The sequence below is a fragment of the Erpetoichthys calabaricus genome, chromosome 1 (genome assembly GCF_900747795.2).
Source record: "Erpetoichthys calabaricus chromosome 1, fErpCal1.3, whole genome shotgun sequence".
NCBI classification, from domain to species: Eukaryota; Metazoa; Chordata; class Cladistia; order Polypteriformes; family Polypteridae; genus Erpetoichthys; species Erpetoichthys calabaricus.
This window is the reverse complement of record NC_041394.2, coordinates 298,989,335-299,016,816: the sequence shown is the minus strand read 5'-3', so window position 1 is coordinate 299,016,816 and position 27,482 is coordinate 298,989,335. Positions and strand designations below refer to the sequence as shown.

Genomic DNA, 27,482 nt, shown 5'->3' with positions numbered 1-27,482 from the left:
TTGTCCTATGAAATGTAGGAATGCCTACACCTTGTCGTGTTTGGTATACTGGTAGAAACAAGACACCTGTAGAAATTTGTCAGCCGGGAGAATTTTTAAAATATTTTTATGGAAGTACAACCGTGGAGATGGAGTAATAAAGCTAGTTATGAACACTGGGCTTTCTTTGTGAAAACAGAAGGGCAGATGGAGCATGGTACTTGAACATGAATGTGGTGCCTATTAGGAAAAAAATTATTGTCACGCTTGGGTCACAGATTTGCACAGAGACACTGGAGGTTGTAGAAAAAAAAGGAACTTTATTCAAAGCACTGCAAACAAACATTTGTCTCTTTTCAAAAGTTTAAACGTGGTCCATGACAAGTCAGAGATGACAGTTCTGCCAGGAGCAGAGAATGTCTGCGAGAAGGAGAAGCAAGCAATCAATTTAACAAACTGAAAGAAGGCCGTACAGGCTTTTTAAGAAGGCGGAGCACCGCGCGAGAGGCCTATTATGTGACAGAGCCGGCCAGAAGGGAAAGGAGGAATGTGAAGGTAGTCTGTCAATGTATTTTTAGGGGTTTTCCCAGGGGCATCTGTATTCTCTGGGGGTGCGATCAGCTCCGCAGCTCACACCCCCTCCCTCAGCTTTATTCACGTTTCCGTGAATCAAGCAATCCTCCAGACCAGGTTCAAACAGACGTGACAGGACATCAGCATTAATATGCTCAGAGCCAGTTCGATGCCTGACTATAAAACTGTAAGGTTGTAAGCCCAAGAACCATCTCATGAGACGGGAGTTTGTATCTTTTTGACGGTATAACCATTGAAGTGGAGCATGATCAGTTACTAATGTGAAATTTCGTCCCAATAAGTAATACCGTAGCACTTCTACAGCCCATTTAATCGCCAAACATTCTTTCTCAATAGTTGAATAATTGTGTTCTCTGGGGAGTAATTTCCTACTCAAGTATGTGATAGGGTGTTCTTCCCCATCATAATCCTGGGACAGGATTGCGCCTACTCTGAATGCACTTGGGTCCGTCTGTAGTATAAAATCTTTAGAGAAATCGGGATTTCGCAACACTGGATAAGAAGACAAAGCTTTTTTTAAATCTGAAAAGGAACGTTCGCAAGGTTCTGTCCATACAATAGGGCGGTTTTTTCTTCCTTTAGTAAGCTCTGAGAGAGGAGCAGTCCTATTTGCAAAGTCAGGGATGAATCTTCTGTAGTAACCTGCTAGTCCCAGAAAAGCGCGTACCTGTTTCTGCGTTTTAGGATGTAGGTAAGCGAGTACCTCTTCTATTTTTCTTAATTGTGGACGAAGTAAACCCGTGCCCATGGAGTAACCTAGATAATGAGTCTCAGACATACCTAGTTTACATTTCTTAGGGTTAGCAGTCAATCCAGCTTGTTTCAGGCTATCAGGGACAGCCTGGAGACATTCTAAATGTGAATGCCAATCATTGCTGAAAATCACCACATCATCAAGATACGCACCAGAATATTCAGAATGTGGACGCAGTATCTGATCCATCATACGCTGAAACGTTAGAGGGGCCCCATGAAGACCAAACGGGAGTCTTGTAAATTCATAAAGTCCATCAAGAGTCGCAAATGCTGTTTTCTCACAACTGTCAGCCTCTAGAGGCACCTGCCAATAACCCTTTGTGAGGTCTAGTGTGGAGATATAGGTTGCCTGACCCAGTTTTTCCAAAAGCTCGTCTACTTGGGGCATTGGGTAAGCATCAAATTTAGAGACCTTATTCAAGCGCCTAAAATCGATACAGAAGCGAACCGAATCGTCTTGCTTGGGAAGTAACACGACCGGACTACACCAGTTACTTTTACTTTCTCGAATTACACCTAGCTCCAGCATCTTCTTGACTTCTTCGTGCACAATATTTCTTCGTGCTTCCGGGATTCGAAACAGCCGCATCTGTACCCGGACACCGGGTTCAGTAGTGATTTTATGTTCTGCTAAATTAGTGACGCCTGGCAAGTCTGAAAAAACATCAGTGTTCTGTTCAATCAAGGTTAATAATTCTGTCTTTTGTGAGCCAGTTAAATCGTTACCAATGACAACATCAGTCTGAGAAACAGCAGCCAAGGAAGTGTAAACTCTTTGTCGGTCGTGCCATTTTTTCAAGAGATTAATGTGTAAAATTTGGAAAGGTTTTCGCCGGCTTGGTATTCTAACTTTGTAATTTACTGGTCCCATACACTCCTCGATAATTGCCGGGCCCTGCCATTTAGCTAGGAATTTGTGCGGGTCAGACGGTACCAGTACTAAAACACGATCGCCGGGTTTGAATTCGCAAAGTTGACTGCGCCTATCGCAAAGACGCTTCTGTGTTTCCTGCTCACGTTGTTGATGCTCCACAGCAATAGAAGAAAGTCTAGAAATTCTATCTTGTAACGAAACTACCTGCTCTGCAGAACTCTGCCCGAGAGATGTTGTCTCATGTCCTATCCATTCCTCCCGTACAACATCCAGGATGCCTCTTGGGCGCCTGCCAAATAACAGCTCGAACGGACTCAAACCAGTGGATGCTTGCGGTGATTCCCGCACCGCGAACATAACAAAAGGCAGGATGGTGTCCCAAGTTGTAGGATCATTATGAGCAACTCGTCTGATCATTTGTTTTAAAGTCTTGTTAAACCATTCAGTCAAACCATTAGTCTGTGGATGGTAAACTGTGGTGCCCAATTTCTTAATAGCGAATCTATCACACAATTGTTTCGTCACACGAGAAGTCAAAGGTGTGCCTTGGTCAGTTAAAATTTCCCTAGGAATGCCAATACGAGTAAAAATCACGCACAGAGCTTGGGCTACAGCGGAGGAGTTGGCCTTTTTCAAAGCAGCTATCTCTGGATATCGCGTTGCATAGTCAACCAACACCAGCATATATTGGTACCTATTCTTAGTCTTAGGCAAAGGGCCTACAATATCTAATCCCTCCCTCTGAAAGGGGACATCCAAAATAGGCATAGGACAAAGGGGAGCCCGAGGAGGCTTATAAGCGGAGAAGATCTGACAGTCAGGGCATGAAGTACAGAACCGTTCAACATCTTTTCCCATATTCAGCCAATATAATCGTTTTGATAACCGCTCTCTGGTCTTGTCAGCCCCCAGGTGCCCTCCCAAGATGTGATTGTGGGCCAGCTGCAAAAGAATTTCCCTATGCACCTCAGGTACAACTAGCTGCTCAATAAATTCCCCCATTAAATGGTCTGTAATTACTCTGAAAAGACAACCGTCTTTTTCTAGAAAGTGTGGCGTTTTCAACCCCCCAGTATTGCGCTCTTGGTAATAGGAGTCACTAGCAGTGTGAGCCTGTTTGAATGCATATTGTAATGAGCCATCAGCATGCTGCAAGCGCACAAAATCCGGCTGCTCGCTAGTACTTGGTTTGGGTTTGGAGACATTTGCAATCTGAGAGGATGTAGAAGGGCCTTCCTTCCATTCTGGGAAATTGTGGGGGTTGTCTCCCTCAGACTCACTGGAGAGATCGGGTTCAATATCTAATCGGGGCTCTAGATTTTTCCCAACCGCCACTAGTTCCCCTTCTACTTCCCTCCCACTAAGCTCAACAGTGGACTTGATGACTGGTGAGCGATGTTCAGCCATTAGTCTAGGAAAAAGGGCATTTCTTCTGCCTATCAGCAAAGGCCAAGGGCATGAGTCAGAAACAGCAGACCAAACTTTAAAGTGACAACCCTTATAAGTTAAAGGAAGAAGTAATGTCTCATAGTCTTTAACATCTCCATGTACACAACGTATCTTTACAGTCTCAGTGTTACTAAGGTATCTGTTGTCAAGACAGTCGTGTCTGACAACACAAAGGTCACTGCCTGAGTCCAACAACACTGTCATCTCGCGGCCCCCAAACTTCACCGAGATCAATAAGCCATCTTTCTCTTTCGACGAATCCGGAACATTTGAGTAACAAACCTCTGCCAAACCAACTTCCATTGATTGAGCTGGAGACAGGCGACATTCTTTCGGCAAGTGACCGGGTTGGTCGCACCGGAAACATTTTCGTTCAGCACCACTGTGGAAATATCCTCGGCGACGTCCACGGCCGCTTTCTCCAGAAGCAGGCATCTTATTCGTAACTGCATTCCCTGGAGGCTTTCCCGACGAAATCCTATGATCTGGTGCTGAAGGTTGATGATGTTCAGGTCTACGGTCAAGTTGACGAGAATGCCCTGAGCGGTCTCTTGGAGGTTGTAACACAGCATACGGGGCACCGAACCCACCGCTTTTCTTCTGCGAGCCTTCCAACCGTTGAGAAATAATCGTCAGTGATTCAAGATTATGACAAAGAAACTCATCTCGGAGAGGTGCAGGTATCCCGAACAGTACTATGTTCATAACAACCTTTTCTACGATTTGCTCCATCTTGTCCTCCTCAAACCAGCAATGCACTTTATGAATCAAATCTTGTATTTGTGCACGGATGGAACCATCCATGTTCAGTTTCCAGTCGTAAAGTGCAAAACCTTTAGACGAAAAGGTTGTGGTTTTACGCAAAAGAACATGCTCCTTCAAAAAACAATACAGTAATCCCTCCTCCATCGCGGGGGTTGCGTTCCAGAGCCACCCGCGAAATAAGAAATTCCGCGAAGTAGAAACCATATGTTTATATGGTTATTTTTATATTGTCATGCTTGGGTCACAGATTTGTGCAGAAACACAGGAGGTTGTAGAGAGACAGGAACGTTATTCAAACACTGCAAACAAACCATTTGTCTCTTTTTCAAAAGTTTAAACTGTGCTCCATGACAAGACAGAGATGACAGTTCCATCTCACAATTAAAAGAATGCAAACATATCTTCCTCTTCAAAGGAGTGCTTGTCAGGAGCACAGAATGTCACATAGATAGAGAAAAGCAAACAAATCAATAGGGCTGTTTTGCTTTTAAGTATGCGAAGCACCACGGCACAAAGCTGTTGAAGGCGGCAGCTCACACCCCCTCCGTCAGGAGCAGACAAAGAGAGAGAGAGAGAGACAGAGTTTGTTTTTCAATCAAAAATCAATACGTGCCCTTCGAGCTTTTAAAGTATGCGAAGCACCTTGCAGCTGCACAAAAGATAGCAACGTGAATATAATCTTTCAACATTTTTAGACGAGCGTCCGTATCATCTAGGTGTGCGAACAGCCCCCCTGCTCACACCCCCTACGTCAGGATCACAGATAGATAGTCAGCGCAAGAGAGAGAGAAAAGTTAAGTTGGGTAGCTTCTCGGCCATCTGCCAATAGCGTCCCTTGTATGAAATCAACTGGGCAAAACCAACTGAGGAAGCATGTACCAGAAATTAAAAGACCTATTGTCCGCAGAAACCCACGAACCAGCAAAAAAATCTGCGATATATATTTAAATATGCTTACATATAAAATCCGCGATTGGAGTGAAGCCGCGAAAGGCGAAGCGTGATATAGCGAGGGATCACTGTAATTGCCAAGCTTATCAACAGGTACATTTCGTAATGAAAGTAGGGCATCATCAGACAAAAGAGGGGTGACGATAACAGCCCAGTGACGTTTGTCCCATCCCAACAAAGTCGCCACTTGCTCAAAAGCCAAAAGAAACATCTCTGGGTCATCAGAAGGACCCATCTTCGTCAGCACATTCTTAGCATTGTCCGGGAGCGGAGGCAGTGGAACTATTCGCCGAACATATTGCGGATCACGATCCTCTGGATCGGAAGGGAGCAGAACATTCTGGGCGATTTGAAAAATGTATTCGGCATCCAACTGTGCATCCATCTGTGCAACCACTCCTGGTACCACTTGTCACGCTTGGGTCACAAATTTTGCACAGAGACACAGGAGGTTGTAGAAAAAAAAAGGAACTTTATTCAAAGCACTGCAAACAAACATTTGTCTCTCTTCAAAAGTTTAAACGTGGTCCATGACAAGTCAGAGATGACAATTCCGCCAGGAGCAGAGAATGTCTGAGAGAAGGAGAAGCAAGCAATCAATTTAATAAACTGAAAGAAGGCCGTACAGGCTTTTTAAGAAGGCGGAGCACCGCGCAAGAGGCATATTACGCGACAGAGCCGGCCAGAAGGGAAAGGAGGAATGTGAAGGTAGTCGGTCAATGTTTTTTTATGTATGTATGGGACCAGTAAATATATATATATATATATTGTAGCAACCCTGGGTTCGGACCTGAGAGTGACATGTTCTCTAGGATGCCACAGAACTGCAGAAGGGGCAAAATGCATGGAGATGTCCGCTATTTGACATGTGCTTTAGTGGTGTTGCAGATCCAAGGGCATAAAGCAGCTGGGAATACTATGTACCGCACAAAACCTGGTGGTAAGGTGTAGGCACGCTGAAGACAGCAAAGGTAATCTTCAGGGTCACACCAGTAGTCTGGCATGAAATGGGCGATTACATTCCTCCATCTCCTGCACCCCTCTGCCTCATTGCAATATGATTTGACTACAGCTATATTGAAATGTTGGTACCATGTACTGAACCACATACACACACTTGCATTTATTATAGGTTGCTACCCAAATGTGAACTGTTGTCACTGTCCCCCTTACAACTATACAGTAATCACAGAAACAAATATCACTTTATGTTCTCAAACAAATCAGGATGTGGCCAGAGGGAGCTGTTCAGCACTGCAGAACTGTTTTGATCACATGGCCTGGTCCATGTTTAATGCAGCTGCAACCTATGGCGCAGGCTCCTGTCAATCATGGAAACAGTGTCATCTCCAGACAGCGGAGCAGCTTCAGCAACAGACTGCTGTCACTGTCTTGCTCCACTGACAGACTGAGGAGATCGTTCCTCCCCCACATTATGCGACTCTTCAGTTCCACCAGGGGGATAAATGTTAACATTATACAAAGTTATTGTCTGTCTTACCTGCATTTTTTATCACTCTGTAGTTTAATATTGTTTCTTTATCAGTATGCTGCTGCTGGAGTATGTGAATTTCCCCTTGGGATTAATAAAGTATCTATCTATCTATCTATCTATGGCCAGCACATCAACTTACAGGAGTATGCATCATCTGTCACTGGCCACATTAACAAATGCATAGTTGATGGGTCTGTTTCAAAGACCATCACAACCTGTATAAATCAGAAACCGTGGGTGACATTGGAGGTATGTGCATTATTAATAGCTTGTCATGGTGACTTTAGCCCTCATGACACCATGGGCAAACCTATGTTGGGGCAACAAAGTACCTAACCAAGAGTATGGCAAGAAAATTCACAGCCACTTTCAGGACACCAGAGATACACAGCACATGTGGCAAGGAATACAAGCCATTGCAGACACTAAGACCACACCACCTGTCTGCAGTTAGGATGCCTTCATTCCAGATGTTCTAAATAACTGCTGTGTACAGTTTGATACCCTGATCGACATACCTGCAAGGCAGTTCATCCCTCCTCAAGAAGGACAGGTACTGTGTTAGTCCACTGCTGACATAAAAAGAACCTTGTCGAATGTAAATTCACAAATTCTTCTTATCCCCAATTGCTTCAAAATCACCATCATCATACCCATACTGAAGAAGTCCTCTGTCTGTTGCCTCTAAACACTCACACCTGTCATCCTGAAGTGCTTTTGTAAGCTAGTCTTGGGCCACTTAAAAGCTGGAATTCCCATATCGTATGACCCTCTCCAGTTTGCCTATTGCATTGTTAATGATATCGTAGTACAATTGAAAACTCCAGGTGAAGTTGGACACATTCGGTCTGATCTTGAGTTTTATGGTCAATGCAGATGAGTTGGTATGGCTTCCTTAAGTACCAGGCTGGATTGGAGCAGACCAGTCATTAGACTTCATATTGTTTCTTCTGGTCAATTACGGTCCTCTTTCTTCCTAGCATCGGTGTAAAGAGGTTGGGATATAGCACAGCACTCAGTTCCTACCCCAATTTAACCGTTACATCAGATCTCTGAAGAGAGGAATTATGTTTGCCCATTTGACTATCAATATATATTTATCTTAATGCACTTCTTTCTTCTCCATAATCTGTTCCTTTGCACAAGTACCCAAAAGAAATTAAGCTTTTTAATTTTATTGGTGTGTGTGTTGTGCTTGTTATGCCTATCATTTGATACCTTCATTTACTATCCTAGCTTTTTTTGCTAATTTTAATGTTTGTATTCATTCTAGTGTCAAGTAGCATGAGTCTGAATGAAATCTGTACTCTCAGTAGGTTCTACTGTCATTGGAGCTGTACTTAAGAGCTTGGACTGTGTAGTGATGAAGTGGATAAAGTATACTGTACCTTACATTGAAGATACATTTTAACTTGTTTTGTTTGAAAGTACTTCTTTCATCTAATAACATAAACAGTGATGCCTTAGAATACAGTGTTAAAGATAGCTTGCAATGTTTTTCCTAATGATGTAATGCTACGGTACAGGTCATGGGGTACTTGTAGCCAATAATTTAGTGATAGCAAAGCGAAGAAATAATCAGTGAACACAGTCATGAATGCGTGTTCTACAGCTTACTTTGAACTGTTCAGTTATTGTTGAGTAGAAAAGTATACTTACTGTTAATTATTAGATGCTTGTACTTTCTGGAGGGTATATTTGCTTTCATTTTTTATGCCTGTAACTTTACATTGTTTACCTTATGGAAATTGTTGAAAACTTAAGCTTTACCTTTCCCAATGTATTAGCAGATCTTACCTCACTCCTGTCCGAGATGAAGAGTCAGAATCACAAAGAAAAGCAAGGTCACGGCAGGCAAGACAGTCGAGAAGGTCAACGCAGGTAAGCTTTAATATACTTTACATTGCTTGGAAAATGTTTAGTTATTTGTGGTCTTGGAATTTTTTTTAAAGAGTTCTTAACAAATGCAAAACAAAAGCACAGTTGATTGTTACTAATTATTTATAAGATTTTTTTAATGCTTGGTCATAAAATCTCTCATTGAGATGGTGAAACATTTTTTTTTCCCTTGTTTGTTTGCTTCAGAATAAATTATATTTTTATCATTGTAGCTATATGGACTGTATATTAATGTCCCATTAGTGTTTAAAACTTAAATAGGCAGACTGTGTAAAATTCTGTTGGTGTTTATACCTCTTGATTTTTAGATACATTAATATCTTAGTTTTCTATTTATTTAATTTGCAGAGGTCTCAGTTTAGTTTTGAGTACTTTAACATGAATGAAAGACAGCTATTGCCAGTCTTTAAATCAGGGTTCTTGATAGGTTTTTCACAGATGCTAACATCTTCAAGTTCAGCACTGATCTAGAAGTTTTTCATCCTAAAAAGAAGCTACTGCCTTACAACATTTACATTTACTTATTTACCTGATGCCTTTATCCAAGGTGATTTACAACATTTATGATGCAATTGGTTACATTTCTTTTGGTTTTCCAATTGGAACACTGGCAGGTCAAGTGACTTGCTCATACTCACTCAGCGTCAGTAGTGGAATTTCAACCCACAATGTCAGGGTTTAAATTCCAAAGCCTTAACCACTACACCCCATTACCTATCATGTTTGGTCTATGTGCCAGTAGTAGTTGTTGATGCAGATCCTTTGTCAGTTAGCTGAGCTGTATAACTTTCAATTCTTCACATTTTGTATAGTGCTTTCTGTCAGCAGAAAAACTGCATTTTTAACACAATTTTCATATTCTAAAACACAGCCTAATATAAGAAACCCATATAATGGGGAGACTATGGACTGTGCGCCAATTGCAAACCCAACAGTTCTATCCTACTCTGTGCCAGTTGTTTCCTTTATTCATATTTCCAAGTGCTCTTTACACTCACAAGCCAAAATGTTGCAGAGAAATTGATTGTTGTTCTGACTGTTAGTCAAAACTGCACTTTTAAATTTTTTTAACTGCTGTTTATTAACATTGCATACAGGGTGTTTACAGTATAATACATGTATTTTAATTGTTTATATAGATAGTTTATCTAATGTTTGAGAATCTCCTGCAGACCATTACCGCTAAAAGAAGTTTAAATATTATTTACCTTACACAAAATAGTCTTTTGAATTTGTTTTCTAATTTTTTTGGAGAAATTGTCCCAATATACTTCATTGCATAGAAATTCTCTCAGCAATAATCGGAGGAGCAAAAGTTAACTAAAGTCATCAAGGGTGGTTCATGATTAGATTTAGAGGAATTTTAACAACTAATAATGGATTTTTAATGAAACAAAATGTAGCCACATTGCAGTAAATGAAGAATGGAAATGAGCAGGACTAAATTGTATTAATCTGTTATACTAGCTAATTATCCCAAGCTATCTAGTTAGCCATTTATAGTTCATGCTTGTCTTATGTAGTAAGGACACCAGTCTGTCTAATGTCAACTCTAAATTGCCTGAGTGTAGATATTTGCAGTATTGTCGACTTACAGTGGACTGGTGTAACTCCTAGGGCTAGTCCCTACCAGGATATGTTTCAGCAAGTCATTGTCTTCTTCCATGTATGTTTGTGTTATCAAACCACTACCTGCCTTGTGTTTATTCTACCATTGTAACCCTTTGCTCCTTAGTATTTGCCCTTCAGGTAACTAAATCATGTGCTCAAAAAATTGTAAAAATGGAAAACAACACCAAACTGAAAAAAAAATATTTCCATTTATTTTTTCTGGAGAACACTTTTCAACAAGAGTATTTCTGTGCAGATGTTCATCATGTTGCATGGCCCACTGGTATTATCACTCATTCAGTTTTAATTGAGCTGATTATTTCTGCATCAGCCCTTACTTCTGTGGAGGGAATTGGAAGCTCATGCCATTACTTTTCAAATATTTAGTGCTATAGTGATAAAAATTAAACTGCTGTTAATTTTTAAACATTTTAAGATTCTTATTTCTCTTTAGGGTGTAACACTAACTGATCTCCAAGAAGCTGAAAAAACTATTGGCAGAAGCCGTCCAACTCGTCCTAGAGAAGAGGAAAAAGAAAAGGAAGAAAAAGAAAAACAGGACAGGGAAAAACAAGAAGAGAAGAAAGAGTCTGAAACACGAGAAGATGACCAGCGGGCACGGTATCGGGACTTAGAAGAGGTATTTCACTGTCCATTTTTATGCTTTTTCACATTGATCTTATTAAATATAATTAATTTGGTTTGTTAACATATTCGTTATGTTTATTAAAATTTGTGATTTTCTTCTTTTGTTCAACCTATAGACTTACCAGCGCTCACGGTCAATAAACAGTTCAACCACATCTTCTACATCCTCTGGTTCACTAACCTCCTCAGGCAGCTCTTTATATTCATCTAGTTCATTAAATAGGCCTAACAGTTTAATAGGCATAACTTCTGCGTACCCCTGCTACTCTAGGACTTCATACAGAGAAACGGAAAAAGGTAATGTACTATAGAGAGGTATAATATTTTGGTTATAATTAATGCTGAACATTTTTTAATTAGTTTGTTCAATCTTTCTGTCATTACATACAATTACCAGTCATTGTTTTATATGAGAGCCCTTATAGCTTCACACATCCAGTAGAGAAGGAGGTAGAGTAGAGCCAGTTTGTGACTAAGCTCTTTGAAGTCAATAATGAACATCTTCCTCTATGTAAAACAAAATGGCTCTTCCTCTTGGATCACAGTTTGTCTACCTTTACTTGGAAATAAAGCTCAAGCAGTTTTTGACTGCTTAGTTTGCACGATCCTTCATCTGAACAAAATCTAAATCCATTGCAAAGAAGAGTCCAAAATAATTGCCAATGGTTATAGGTGTTTCTTGTGTAAGCATCAGGCCCATGCTTTATCTGGGCAAAGGTGTAAATGTACCTTCTCCTAGCCTTATAATGGTGTCTCGTAAGAAACACCTCATCAGCAGTGATGACAGAAGTGAATCTGTCTTCAGGCAATGATATTAAAACCGAAATTCTTGTGAATCCGAAAGTGATACTGACTTCACTTGCAAATAGGCAGTGTGCTATTCATATTATTATTACTATTATTATTATTATTGGTATCATTGTTATACTTTATACACTTTTGACTTTGTACTTTAAGTGTTTTGCATGTTTTACAGTAGAAAGATGAAATTTAATAAAATGTAATTTTTATTAAAGAGAAAAAATGTAATGCTAAGGAGGTTAAAGGAAAAATCATCATGAACAGACCTTTTTAGAGCAATGTTAACTAAATGTGTGATAGCCTTTATTTTTCTTTAATAAAAATGAAATTTGTAGAAGCTGACAAAAAAGAGGAGGATAAAGAAGACGATAAATCAGATGATAAGTCTCAACACAGATCTGTACGAGACAGAAGGCGACCTAGAGAAAAACGGCGGTCCACAGGAGTTCCTGTTTATACACACGATGTAAGTATAAATTCATTTAGAATTTTAAAATTTGCCCACTGTTTTCTGTCTCAATTTTTTCGTTCTGTTGCATATTCTTATTTCATTCCCATTTGTAAAGAGTTGCTAATTTAGAAACCTTTACAACACTTGAATTGTATGGACAAAACATTGACTATAGTAAAATGTGCAAAAAAATCATATACATAATTAACTGACAAGACACATTGATAAAGCGATACCAAATTCTCCTGGTACTGATATGGAATGATGAAGACTAGTGTTTGGGCTCGGTGGTGCTAGGAGGAAGTGGTGTTCGTTGCTTGAGCTGGATGGCTTTTAATTAGTTTTATTACATTTTTTTCATATTTTGTATTGTTGCTATAACAGTTACATCCTATTATTTAATTAAATTAATTAAAATTATTACATCCTATGCAGAAGAGTCCGTCTGAAGGAGATTGAAGACTGCAAAGTGGTGGCAGGGGAAAGTGTAGTTAAGTAGCATAGGATGGTGGTCTGTAGGATGACGTTGGCGATCAAGAAGAGGAAGAGAGTGAGGGCAGAGCCAAGGATCAAATGGTGGAAGTTGAAAAAGGAAGCCCGCAAAGTTGAGTTTAGGGAGTAGGTGAGACAGGCACTGGGTGGTAGTGAAGAACTACCAGATAGTTGGGGAAACTACAGCAGATGTAGTAAGGGTGACGGCAAGAAGGGTGCTTGGCTTGACATCTGGACAGAGGAAGGAGGAAAAGGAAACCTGGTGGTGGAATGGGGAAGCACAGGAGAGTATACAGAAGAAGAGGATGGCAAAGAAGAAGTGGTATAGTCGGAGAGATGCAGAAGTAGACAAGAGTACAAGGAGATAAGACACAAGGTGAAGAGAGAGGTGATGAAGGCTAAAGAAAAGGCGTATGATGAGTTGTATGAGAGGTTGGACACTAAGGAGTTAGAAAAGGACCTGTACCAATTGGCTAGACAGAGGGGCCGAGCTGGTAAAGATGTGCAGCAGGTTAGAGTAATAAAGGATAAAGATGGAAATGTACTCACAAGCGAGGAGAGTGTGTTGAGCAGATGGAAAGAGTACTTTGAGAGGCTGATGAATGAAGAGAATGAGAGAGAAAAAGAAGAGGTTGGATGATGTGGAGATATTGAATCAAGAAGTGCAATAGATTAGCAAGGAGGAAGTAAGGACAGCTATGAAGAGGATGAAGAATGGAAAAGCCGTTGGTCCAGATGACATAGCTGTGGAAACATGGAGGTGTTTAGGAGAGATGGCAGTGGAGTTTTTAACCAGATTGTTTAATGGATTCTTGGAAAGTGAGAGGTTGCTTGACAAGTGTACTGGTGACGATATTTAAGAATAAGGGGGATGTGCAGGACTGTAGTCACTACAGGGGGGTAAAATTGATGAGCCACAGCATGAAGTTATGGGAAAGAGTAGTGGAAGCTAGGTTAAGAAGTGAGGTGATGATTAGTGAGCAACAGTATGGTTTCATGCCAAGAAAGAGCACCACAGATGCGATATTTGCTCTGAGGGTGTTGATGGAGAAGTATAGAGAAGGCCAGAAGGAGTTACATTTCGTTTTTGTGGACCTGAAGAAAGCATATTACAGGGTGCCTCTAGAGGAATTGTAATATTGTATGAAGAAGTCGGGAGTGGCAGAGAAGTATGTAAGAGTTGTACAGGATATGTACAGGGTGGTCCAGATCTAACTTTGCAACTTTTAATGCAATGCAATAATTGCATACAGTGGAACCTCGATTCACGACCATAATTCGTTCCAAAACTCTGGTCGTAACCCGATTTGGTCGTGAACCGAAGTAATTTCCCCCATAAGATAGATAGATAGATAGATTGTATGTAAATACAATTAATCCATTCCAGACCATACGAACTGCATGTAAATATATATTTTTTTAAGTTTTTAAGCACAGATATAGTTAATTAAACCATAGAATGTGCAGCATAATAGTAAACTAAATGTAAAAACATTGAATAACACTGAGAAAACCTTGAACAACAGAGAAAACTAACACTGCAATAGTTCGCACTATACCGCTACCAACCGCTGGCTAAAAACACCAAGAAAAGTAACATTGCAACAGTGCACGCTACAAACCGATCGCTGTAAACAGAAGTGAAAACAAAAACAAGCCCAGTGCATTCTTTAACTGCCTTCTCTACCTTATGCGTCCAGACTTCTCTCTCTCGCCTGCCTGTGTGTGTGTCTCTCTCGTGCTACCTGTGTGTGTGTGTCTCTCTCTCACGCCTGTGTGTGTCTTTCTCTCGTGTGTGTGTCGCGCACTGCACAGGAAATGCACAGGGAGAGACTGAACACGTACAAACTGAAAGGGAAACTGGCTTGTTCGTATACCGAGTGTGTAGTCATGAACAGATGCAAAAGTTTGGCAAACTTTTTTGTCGTAAACCAATTTGTACATTTTCAGAGACGTTCGTGAACCGAGGTTCCACTGTAGTTAGATCTGGACCACCCTATACGAGGGAAGTGTGACCGTGTTGAGGTCTGCAGTAGGAGTGACGGATGCATTCAAGGTGGAGGTGGGATTACATCAGGGATCAGCTCAGAGCCCTTTCTTATTTGCAGTGGTGATGGACAGGTTGACAGACGAGATTAGACAGGAGTCCCCGTGGACAATGGTGTTTGATGATGACATTGTGATCTGTAGGGATAGTAGGGAGCAGGTTGAGGAGACCCTGGAGAGGTGGAGATATGCTGTAGAGAGGAGAAGAATGAAGGTCAGTAACAACAAGACAGAATACATGTGTGTAAATGAGAGGGGGGTCAGTGGAATGGTGAGGATGCAAGGAGTAGAGTTGGTGAAGGTGGATTAGTTTAAATACTTGGGATCAACAGTACAAAGTAATGGGGATTGTGGAAGAGAGATGAAAAAGAGAGTGCAGGCAGGGTGGAGAAGAGTGTCAGGAGTGATTTGTGACAGACGGATATCCGCAAGAGTGAAAGGGAAGGTCTACAGGACAGTAGTGAGACCAGCTATGTTATAAGATTAGAAATGAGTACATTAGAGGATCAGCTCAAGTTGGACGGTTGGTAGACAGTCAGAGAGGCGAGATTGCGCTGGTTTGGACATGTGCAGAGGAGAGATGCTGAGTATATTGGGAGAAGGATGCTAAGGATAGAGCTGCCAGGCAAGCGAAAAAGAGGAAGGCCTAAGAGAAGGTTTATGGATGTGGTGAGAGAGGACATGCAGGTGATGGGTGGAACAGAACAAGATGCAATGGACAGAAAGATTTGGAAGATAATGATCCACTGTGGCAACCCCTAACGGGAGCTGCTGAAAGAAGAAGCTATAATGCTGATATTAGAAAGTAAATCTGTATCTTAACCCATATCAACACTGCCTGTACATATATTAGAACTACATTGAAGGAGTTACTCTGATCAAGTCGTTTAAATTATTTAAACAACTTATTGAGCACGCCAAATATGTAGTGACAAAAAGGACCAAAATCATAAGCATGTTTTGTATAATTCACAAAAGCAGAATTAAAAAGTTGTATTTAATGGCTTGAACTGGTGATTTTTCTATTTGAGATCTGTGCAAAAATATTTACATTGTAATGGATCCATACTTTTTTGCATGAAAAATTAACATCCAAAACACTGGACAAATAAAGGTATGTAATTAACTAACCTCCACCCCCCCACCCTCACTAAATTGAAGACAGAAATTAGAACTGAAGTAACCGGACTGTCCCAGGAGATAATGGATGCCTCATCATCCTAGTAGTTCTGGTTTGCTGGTCTTACTTTCCCTTTAAGCCGTTATATTTATTGGTGACGTTTTCAGCTAATGGACAACTACCACTCCTTTGTGCTCCAAATGCCTAAATAATTAAAGCTTGCATTATTTCACTTCCTCAATTTCATCCAAACAGTTGAGCCTGTGTACAATTTTTTCACTCTACTCCAAGTTCATCATAATGGAATCTAGAAATGGTATCTAGCCACTTAACTGGGAACCTTATAGGGCAGGTCCTAAGGTAATTCATTGGCCAAGGAATGATGTTGGGTACTTCCTTGTAGAACTGCCTCTAGTGGCCCCAGCTCTCTCTGTAGTTCTGTACTTTGTCATGGGTCACCTAGGTTATGTCTAATATACTTCAACTGTCTTTAAAATGGTCTGTCTGCTGCCACCTAATGGCGTAGTTGCCATTGTCCTCACACATTGGTATCCTAGGACCAGTTCACTTCTAGACTGAATTAAAAGTATTTTTTTTAAATATCCTGCTTAAATACCATATTGAAGTTGCATAACATTCAGATACCTGAGTAAATTGTAACATCCAGCATTTATCTATGTATCTGCTTTATAAAGCAAATAAAATTATAATTGAAACTGCAAACCAGAAAAGTAACTGAAATAAAATTTAAATTGGGGGAAAAAACAAAAGTGTTATTTCTGTTTAATGAATAAACCAAACCGGTGTATGCACAACCCTTTCTTTTAGTTTCAGTACACAACATTTTGAAGTAGCACACGAAGCATTTAAGGAAATCCATTTCCTCTTTTCAGCCCACATCCAAAACAATTTTTGCTCAACCCAAACTGGTGCTTAGAAGGTACATTATTCCAATTGACTGTCCCTCCTTTCTTTAAGTGGATACTTCCTCTAATAAGCATAAAAGTTGTTAGCTGGCAAAAAATAGTATAGAAATAAAATCTAAGCAAGTGGAACTATAATCACCTTGGTTCTTACAAGGTAACACTAATTGCTGAACATTGGTGAGGGAGTTAGGATTCACGAGTCTGAAAATGAGCAATTCACAGAACAGCAGAACTTTTAAAATTTTTAGGTTTGTCTTTCGTATTCTGTTTCATCTGTGTTTCTACAGAACTTGTCATGGTATCACTTTGTCTTGGCGGATTTTTTATTGTTTGTTTTTTTTTTTTTCCAGCCTATTTCAGGCTAGGGTTAGAAGTCCATTGTTTGTTTATGATAAACAAAATCCAGTAGTATATAAGGTATACAAATGTTTTATTTTAAGCTTTGATTTTTGCTCATCTATGACATTGTGATCTGCGTTATGTATTTATTCAAAATACTGTAGCTATGTTTTTAGAAAGTTTAGAAGGTGATTTGCCTTTTAGAATTTGTACTTTTTTTTTTTTTTCTTTTTTTTTTTTAACCATTTTAAGAATTAGACTTTTGCTTGTTTATAGTTTGTGGTTAATATTTTTGTTACAGTTTAACTTGACCTCTGAATTTCTTTTACTGAGAAGTTTTTGCATTTGACATCAGTACAGTATTATCTTTATGATTTTCTTTTCCTTAAACTTTTCTTTGAATATCTAGAGTGATGAAAATGATCAGGAACAGTCGGATACAGAAGAAGGAGTTAGCAAAAATGAGTTACAGGTAATGTGCTTGTTATTTATACTTGTCTTTATTTGTAAATATTTAAAGTTGTTTGCATTTTTTTTTTGTTTCTTTTTTTTTTTTTTTTTCTTTTTTTTTAATTGGAAGTCTCTAAATAGTCCATCCCCATGATTCTAGGGTCTCTTCTGAAGCAGACAGAAATGTTACTTAACATTAACCAATGTTCATATCATTATTTCATACCTTTACAGTAATTTAGCTGAAGTACTGCATTATGTAAAGTACTATTTATCAGAACTTCCTGTAAACAGAGAGCAGACAGTCAAAATTTTAGAGTGAAAACAGGCTTATTGGCTTTTATATTAAATTAAGTTGAGTAAAACAACTAAGAGCAGCAAATCTGTATATTCTCTCGCTGACGTTAAACTGTAAGAAAAGAGACTCTTCTTCATCAAACGTTATAAGAGAATGTGATTTAATTAATTTACATTTTGTCATGTAATTAAAATGGAGACTACTTATCTGAATGTGGACAGTGAGAAAGTATGTGTTTAGTACAGCTGCATATATTTTTAGAGAAAACATCCACATTACTAACCGAGAATGGTAAACCGGATGGACGCAGGGACATCCGGCAATGGGCCGTGGCCGCAAAAGACGTACTGCGCAGCAAGTAACGGGAACCGGATGGAATGCAACGTAAAATAAGAAATGAGGCATCGCGCACACAAAAAAGGAGTCAGACCACAGAAAAAAGGAGTCAGACGCCGTTGCACATGAAACGGGACACACAAAGAGGAGGATTCAACAAGCCCCTAGCACACAAAAAAAAAAGAAGCCGCGAGCACCACACAAAGCACAATGGACACGAAACAGGACAGACTACGGCCATAGCACACGAAACGTACACAAAAACGACGATTCAGACCCTCGACCACAGTAACATAAATAACAAATGACACACAAAGCCCCATTTCTAAATGAACCGTCCGTATTAAACATACGTCATCTCAACACGTTCACACTATGCAGCATAGGTGGATCTCATTACAATAAGGCACTATTAACCGTTCAACCGCAGAAAAGGCTCCATATTAACAGTGAGTGCGATCCTCCTTATTACTTATCCATATTTATCACGCTCAAGAACAAACAAGTCATAAATTCACGATCACGGGTACAAAACAATACGGCTCGGATAACGGGACCAAACACAATTCACACTATGCAGCATAGGTGGATCTCATTACACTGATGCACTATTAACCGTTCAACCGCAGAAAAGGCTCCATATTAACAGTGAGTGCGATCCTCCTTATTACTTATCCATATTTCTAACGCTGAAGAACAAACAATTCATGAATTCACGATCACGGGTACAAAATGATATGGCTCGAGTAACGGGACCAAACACACGAACCCGCATGAAAAAAAACAATACACGTCGGCTCCAACGCGCTTCTCAAACTCTGGAAGAAAAAATGTCTCGGCTCCAAAAACGCAAAGCTCAACTAACACAGTTACAGAAACGAACCCAAATGGACAGACACACTGAACGTGGACGCATGCAGCGCGCGTCTCACAGTACTGCATCGAAACAGGCACGGGTTCAAAACGAAACACCTTCCGTCTCACACATACAGAAACGGCAGCGAAGGGACAAAATAAATAAACGCAGACATCTACACCACGCATCTGGACTGCCGGAAAACAAGCACGCGAGGCTCCAAAAAGGGAAAGCTCAACTGACCGACATACAAAAACGGGCAAGGCTCAATACAAACAATGCACGCCGTAAACTACAACGGGCTTCTCACACAGCACAGGCAAATCGATTACACCTCCAAAACAACACGTCCCAAATAATGGACATACAACGACGCGACTCTCAAACGGCACAAGCAAAATATACACGTCACAGACATCAACGACAGACACCTGCTTAACGCTTGCGCCAGTTAGCTAACAACGCGTTCAATAATGAGTTCACTATTCAGGAAAATTCATTGGGATTAATGAATGTCATTTGCAATCATTGTCATTCACTTAACTTCCCTGAAGAAACAACTGGCAATACAAGTAATGAATTTACACGTTGTTATCAAAAGGGTCAAATTGGACTGCCTCCTTTACATTCATATCCTGAATATCTACAGAAGCTTCTAACTAACTATGTACCTGAAAGTGAAATCTTTATGAACTGCATTGGATCCTACAAATCGGTATCCACTATGAACATTAACAGTGGCACTGCACATGACATCCGTCTTGCAAAACTGTTCATTATTGATGAATGTACAATGGCATCCACTCACTTACTCAACACCATTCATAAACTTCTACAAACGTTTATGAATGATAATATTCCCTTTGGAGGAAAGGTACTTTTATTAGGAGGAGATTTTAGACAGTGCTTAGCTATTGTTCCACATTCCATGCGCTCAGCTATTGTTCAGTGCACCTTAACATACGCAGACAATTGGCATTGCTTTCAAAAGATACAGTTAGTACAAAACATGCGATGTCCAGATCCAGATCATAACAATTGGTTATTACAACTGGGAGATGGTACACTCACCAATACAGATAGACTTCACCCAGATATTATTACAATTCCTCAAGCCTTTATCTGCGCCGACTTAGTTACAGACAGATTTGGAACAGCAATCTCATTAGACCAAATGCCCCTTTTAACACAACGCACTATATTATGTCCAAAAAATATTATTGTGGAAAACATAAATACCCAAGTCATTGCATTACTTCCTGGAGAGACACAACTCTTTCTAAGCTCTGACAAAATTGACTCTGATCACGACAATAACCATCTTCATTGACCTTACAAGTTCTGACCTGGAATTACCTTTTACACTTAAACGGCGTGTACAAAGAAATTTTCCAATAAACCTTTACACTGTGCCACACACTTTATTGTTTGCTTTCTATTTGCATCATCTACACCTTCACACTATTCTATATCTCATTCATACATCACGCTCTTTGTCATTCCCAACACCTGGGGTTGGCGAGCGAAGTGAGCAGGGGGCGGAGCCCCCTAGTAAAGAATAATTCACCCTTACTGCTTAGTAAACAATAGGCTTGGTAGCTTAGGAGTCAATTTATTTCTATTTTATGTGTTCAATTTTTAAGCATGTTACCCTCGTATCTTCTTGGTAAACATGAACATTTTACTAGAACAGTGGCTTGTAATTATAGCCAGCAATTTACTTTCTTTTATGGCATGTTTATTATGGATAAATATTTTGTGCACGTTTATTAGTTATTTAGGAGTTTAGTATAAAAAAAAAAAAAAAAATGCACACGCAAAAATATAATAAGGGAAAGAAAATAAATTGGAATCTGAATTTGCTTATTCTAGTAACATGAAATTGGTAGTTGGTGTTGGCCATAGTCAGTGTTTATGAATTGATCTGAGAATAATGTTGAATAAATGAATGTCAAGCATGGTAAGTGCAATATGCTAAAATGCTCCATATTCCAACTAAATTATTCTTTTAAAATGACAATCTTAGAATTTTTCCCCAGTTTATTACATGGATAGACTGTCATACAATATGTATACATTCACGAGACACAGATGACCGTATCACTCAAGAACATGCTACAATTCCCTCTACTGTTTTTGAGTGATCTAATCATGGCAGCAGCTGCACCACTTTCATTCGAAGGTGGTTCCTCCAAATATCAGGAAAAATTCTCCTCTGTGTTGTATCACCTCAACATTTGAGAGAATGGATGCTTGCTTATTGTGTAAAAAAAATAGGTGTTCCAGAATAGCACTAGATCAATTGTTTGAAAACCTGAAGAGAAAGCACTCCGGAAATACAGCACAAGACTCGACAGCAATGCTTTAAGCAACCCACTTATACTTGTATGTTCGGCAAAAGTTGTTACAGTGTTGTGAAGCTAATTTATGAAATTCATACTAGTGGCCAGCTTTGGGATGATGGTTAAAGCCACGGTATTTCTTTTGACAGAACAGATCACTTGTCTGGTAAATGCACTTGTCAGTTGCCACTATTATTACTCGCAATTGCACTGAAGTAAAAGTTTCTGTTCATATGCTTGCTGATTACAATAGAGGAGAAGAGAGAGGTTAGGTGCACATGCTGATACAGTGCATTGCCGCGCCCACCACATGACAAATCAACTTAGGACCCCCAGATTAGAACCCAAGTGCAGCTATGCAATGGGTGACACTTCAGCACCACACTAGTTCAGATGGAATGGAACAATGTGAGGTTTTTTATGGTGGCTTGAGTGTACTTCAGCACCACACTAGTTCAGATGGAATGGAACAGTGGGCTTGAGTGCCAATTTTTCCTGCAGGTTGGAGGGCCTACTTGCAGGGCTGGATGCTGATTAACGTCATTCCCAGGACGAAGCAATTGCAGGTTAAGTGTCTTGCTCAGGGGCCCAACGGAATAGAGTCACTTCGGCCGTTTACGGGATTTGAACCGGCAACCTTCTGATTACCAGTGCAGATCCCTACCTCAGAGCCACTACTCTGCTCTGCTACAGTAGACTAGTCTGTTAAATGCACTTGCTACCTTTATTTCAGTCAGAGTTGCATTTTTACCCTTTGACAGATATTTATAACATGCTGGCAAATTGTAACTCTTTAACTGTCATGTGATGTATCCAAATGAAAACTGCTTGTCAGAAGCTGTCAAAACTGAGTAGCAATAACAGCCTATATAATACAGATCAGCTTTATAAAGTTATTTTAGGTATTTCTCCAATCATTAAATTGTAAATAAATCGCATTCTGGTTTTTTGACTTAAATATTTTATGAACAGAGTTGTCTTGTTTTATTGTTGGCATTGTTTTATTCATATCATGATGTTTTCAAATTATATATATATAGTAATTATTTAAGTGTAGCACACATTCATATGCCTGCTAGAATTATTTGGACAGATAACAGTTGTTAGATTAATGGAATTGATCAATAAATAGTTGATAGATTAATCATTTATAAAATCATTGTGGCAGCCCTACAGAACACCATTTGCAACAGTAATGAAAGAATTTCAGTGAACTTGAAAACTAACAGAATAAACACAAACATAAGATTAACAGTATTCTTTGTTATAAGCAGGGGCACAGATCAGAAGCAGTTTAAGTTATGTATCATATTTTGGCTTGCAAATGTACCAAAATCCTAGGTAAATAGTGTCTGTGGTGCCTGAAAAGGAGAGGTTACAGAGCAGGATTGTGAGGGTTTAGAGGAAGATGTCCCACTGAATATATTTGGAGCACAGGTGTTCAACTTTAAGATCTGAAAACCTTCTGTGGATAAAAGGTGCAAGTTGTAGTCATGCTCACACAGGTCGGGGGAAATAATTTTTTTGATGGGCACCTCGGCCACAATAGCTGGTCGTGGCATCAACTACATATTAAATGATTCTATAATCAGTTGTGTGTGGAGTCTTAGTTGTATTCCAGTTTCGTCAAGTGAGTGAAAATGTGGGTTTTTGCAAATTAATCTAATTGTTACTCCAATCAGAGCCTTGTTACTGGCGAGCACTGTCGCCACACTTCTCTTCATAAAGTTCTTTGGCACTCCACTCACATGCTTTGATCCTGCAGATTCGTGGCTGTTTCAAGGACTGTGTTTGATGAAAACTCGATTTTCGTTAAAAATCAAATTAAGCACTGATTGCTTTGTAGAACTACATAACGTTTTTGTACAATGTAGAGCTCGTTATTAACCTACTGTTAATGTTCTTTGATTTTGGAAATTGTGTTTATAATTTTAAACTATCAAGCACAATATTATGCAGTACAGTACACCTATGCAGGTAGTGTAATAGTAGTGCCGCTGCTTCGCAATAAGGATATCATGATTTCGTGTCCTGGGTCATCCCTGCATGGAGTTTGTGAAGCACTTTGAGTATTAAGTAAAGGGCTGTATAAATGTAAATAAATAATTAATTATTATTGTTAAACTTGATGATTTGTCAGTTGTCAATGCGGACTTTTTATTTATTTTTATTTCAAAAATGAAAACAAATGTTATTAGTAATACTGTGCACTGTTTTGTTTTTATGTACTTTGAGATATGCTTAGGTCAGATATGACCAAAAAAATTTTTTTTTTTAATTTAAAAAAGAAAAAAAAATTGATACTACCTCAGGTTCTGTTCAGTTTCTAGTGTTTTTTGTTGTTTTTTTTAATATACTTTTTGATTTGCCAGTGTTAGATGTGATCACATTTAAAAGGGAAACAATGAATTTCTTTCAGGTGCACCCATTGGGGGGGTCACAACACCGGAACATTTTTTTCCATATCTTCCTGTCCTGTTACACCCACCACCTTCATGTCCTCTCTCATCACATCCATAAACCTTGTCTTAGGCCTTCCTCTTACCAGGCAGCTCCATCTTTAATATCTTCTTCCCAATACACTGTACGTAGCATCTCTCCTCTTCACGTGTCCAAACCAATATAATCTTGCACACTGTCTCTCAACCGTTCAATCTGAACTGACCTTCTAATGTACTCATTTTTAATCTTGTCCATCCATGTCACACCCAATGCAATCTTAGTGTCTTTAACTCTGCCACTTCCAGCTTTGTCTCCTGTTTTTTGGTGTGTGCCACCGTTTGTAGCCCATATAATGTAGCTGGTCTTACTACTTTCTTGTAGACCTTCCCTTTCACTCGTGATGGTATCCGTTTGTCACAAATCACTCCTGACACTCTTCTGCACCCACTCCACCCTGTCTGCACTCTTTTTTTTTTATCTCTCTTCCACTCTCCCCATTACCCGTTGATCCCAAGTATTTAAACTCACCCACTTTTGCCAACTCTACTCCCTGCATCCTCACCATTCCTCTGACCTCCCTCTCATTTACATACATGTATTGTCTTGTTCCTTCTGACCTTCATTCTTCTCTTCTCTAGTGCATATCTCCACCTCTCCAAGGTCTCCTTGACCTGCTTCCTACTCACGCTACAGATCACAGTGTCATCCTCAAACAATATAGTCCATGGAGACTCCTGTCAAATCTTGCCTGTCAGCCTGTCCATCACCATTGCAAATAAGAAAGGGCTCAGAACACTTTGTTTTTCAATACATTTGTTTGTATTGGTTTAAAATGTATTACCTGCAGCCTACTGGCCACTGAAAATGTCTGGCCCAGCTAAATTTCTTGGTTTGAAAGTCTTGCCCAACTGAAATGGAAATTGAATAGCCCAGCCATAGATGGTTTGATGCAGAAATGGCTTCATGAGGTTGTCATCTGTGTGTAATAAATAAATAAAATAATGGCAGTGTTAAATATTGTTCTGCTCTTAAATATGCACTTTAATTCTTTTTATCCCAGACAACACCTAAGACTTGTGCGCGCAGTGCTAATGTTTGCTAATTGAAAGTATGCTGTAAATGTGTATTGGATTTCTCATATATGTTTATATATTTTTCCCCTCCCCTTGCCTCCTGCAGACTGATCGTCTATTCAGGTATGAAAATCAACACTTTTTTTTAAATTAAATTTGTCTCATTGAACTAAAAAAAGTTTATTTAAAAAAAAAAAAAAAAAATTCACCTTAAAGTTTATTAAATAATGGCCTGTGGTGAAAGAGAATTAAGAGTTCAGACTACTACAATATATCTGTTATGAGAGAGGGACTTTTAAAATATTAAATTTTTCAAGATTCAGATATTACAAATAAGGCAGTATTTTCTTTTTCTCTTTAGTTCATGAGTGAAACACACATCAAGTTTTCAACAATAATGTTGCATTTTAAATTGGGGGAAAATATTTATAGTAATGTAAAGGTTTTAAAATTAATAAATTGAGAACGAATAAGTAATATACTGGTAATTAAAAGAAAAAAAATTGACAGTGTCTGTAGTTGCTATAAATTCATCCATATTCTAACTATTGTTTATAGTAGTTTCTGAAATATAATTAAAGACGTCATTTAAACATCTTTTTAAAACTGTTGGATTTATAAAAAGTGTATTTTTTTTTCTGATTCTGCTCTGTTCAGCTGCAGTGAAAACAGAAAACCATATAACAGCAGAGTGGACCGACAAGATACAATTGACTATAAAAAGGTACTTAATTTACTTATCTACTTGTGCTCAATTACTCCTTAGTTGCACTGCCTATCAGCAGGTGGGAAAGAGAACATGTGCTTGTATTTTACTACTGTTTTTGTAGAATGTTGTATGCTTCATTTTTCTGGATAATTGTTAAATATCTTGTCCATGTAAAGTTTCCCAGTTTTACAGCATGTTCTCGTGTGCTTTGTATTTCTGCCATTTGAATTTTGAATACTGTAATCACATAGATTCCTGTATTAAAATTGTGTTTCTAAATAGCTTTATGAACAGATACTTGCGGAGAATGAAAAACTGAAGGCACAACTACGTGATACAGACTTGGAGCTTGCAGATTTAAAAGTACAGCTAGAAAAGGCAACACAGGTTTGTTTTTCACCCACTTGCCCCAACTAGGAATACCAATGGCATATCTTGATAATTTTTTTCTGTTTTTGGAGTTTTGAGTCTAATATAAAGTTATTTCATGTTCTTTAAAATCAACTTTAAATATTTTTCTTTCAGAGGCAAGAACGATTTGCTGACAGGTCACTTTTGGAAATGGAAAAAAGGGTAATGTTATTCTTACTGTATTGTATTAATATAGAACATTTTAATTACAGTGGTCTTGTAAGGTGGGTCACAGTGATAAAAATGACAATGCTGAAGAATATTCATTTTTAAAGGATGTATGTAAACATATACACACATGTACCACTTTGGTGCTTTAGGAACCTGGTTGTAATTCATTGCCCTGTGATATTTTCTTGATAAACATTACATTCCAAGCTACCTTTTTTGTCCAAACTCTTGGAAAAAGTCATCTATACCCAACTGAAGTCCTTTCTGGATGAACATGCAATTCTGGAAGTGTTCCAGTCTGGGTTTAAAACTCACCACAGCACTGATTCCTCTCTGTTAAGGGTTTTTAATGATATTCTTTTGACAGTGGACTCTGGTGACTGTGTACTACTTTTGCTTTTGGATTTAACAGCTGTATTTGACACGATAGAACATGAGATCCTCATCTCTAGGCTGGAGCAGTGGGTGGGCATCACAGGTTTAGCTCTCCAATGGTTTAGGTCCTATCTTTCAGATAGAAGTTTTTGTGTCAGTATTGATGATTTTACTTCCACCTCTGTTGTCCTCCCCTGGGGGGTACCACAGGGCTCCATCCTGGGACCTCTTCTGTTCTCCTTGTACCTGCTGCCACTCTGCGCTATTTTTCGGAAACACGGTATTTCCTTTCATCTTTATGCAGATGACTGTCAGGTGTATTTCCCTCTGAAGCGCCAAGGTTCTTGTTCTGTCCAGCCCCTGCTTGATTGCCTTATTGACATAAGGAGTTGGATGGCATTAAATTTTCTAAATTTTAATGAGAACAAAACAGAAGTCATGCTATTTAGGCCCAATAGCACCAGCGGGACCCCCTGCATCAACCTTTCCACTGTGGCTCAATTTGAGAAATTCATGATCACAAATTTAGGTGTAAAAATGGATTCCGCTTTAAAACTTGATAGCCATGTGAACGCAGTGGTAAAATCTTGCTTTTTCCAGTTGAGGCAGCTGTCAAAAATCAATCAGTTATACATGCTTTTATAACATCTCGTCTGGATTACTGCAATGTGCTTCTTTTTGGAATTAGCCAGGCCTCCATGGCTCGCCTACAGCTGGTGCAAAACGCTGCTGCTCGATTTTTTAACTGGCACAAGAAAGCATGAGCATGTTACCCTGATTTTGGGTTCCCTCCACTGGCTTCCAATTCGTTTTCGAATCCATT

General features: G+C 39.2%; 1 protein-coding gene across 1 annotated transcript in view; it reads left to right on the top strand.

Annotated features, from left to right (window-relative positions):
- Positions 1 to 27,482, top strand: part of ppp1r12a (protein phosphatase 1, regulatory subunit 12A) — a 355,094-nt gene that overhangs the window by 287,029 nt on the left and 40,583 nt on the right. Inside the window, 9 exon segments of the mRNA XM_051934734.1 lie at positions 8,654 to 8,744; positions 10,828 to 11,013; positions 11,138 to 11,318; positions 12,158 to 12,288; positions 17,606 to 17,668; positions 25,100 to 25,116; positions 25,651 to 25,717; positions 25,985 to 26,089; positions 26,228 to 26,275. Of these exon segments, the coding sequence (XP_051790694.1) occupies positions 8,654 to 8,744; positions 10,828 to 11,013; positions 11,138 to 11,318; positions 12,158 to 12,288; positions 17,606 to 17,668; positions 25,100 to 25,116; positions 25,651 to 25,717; positions 25,985 to 26,089; positions 26,228 to 26,275 (889 nt within the window).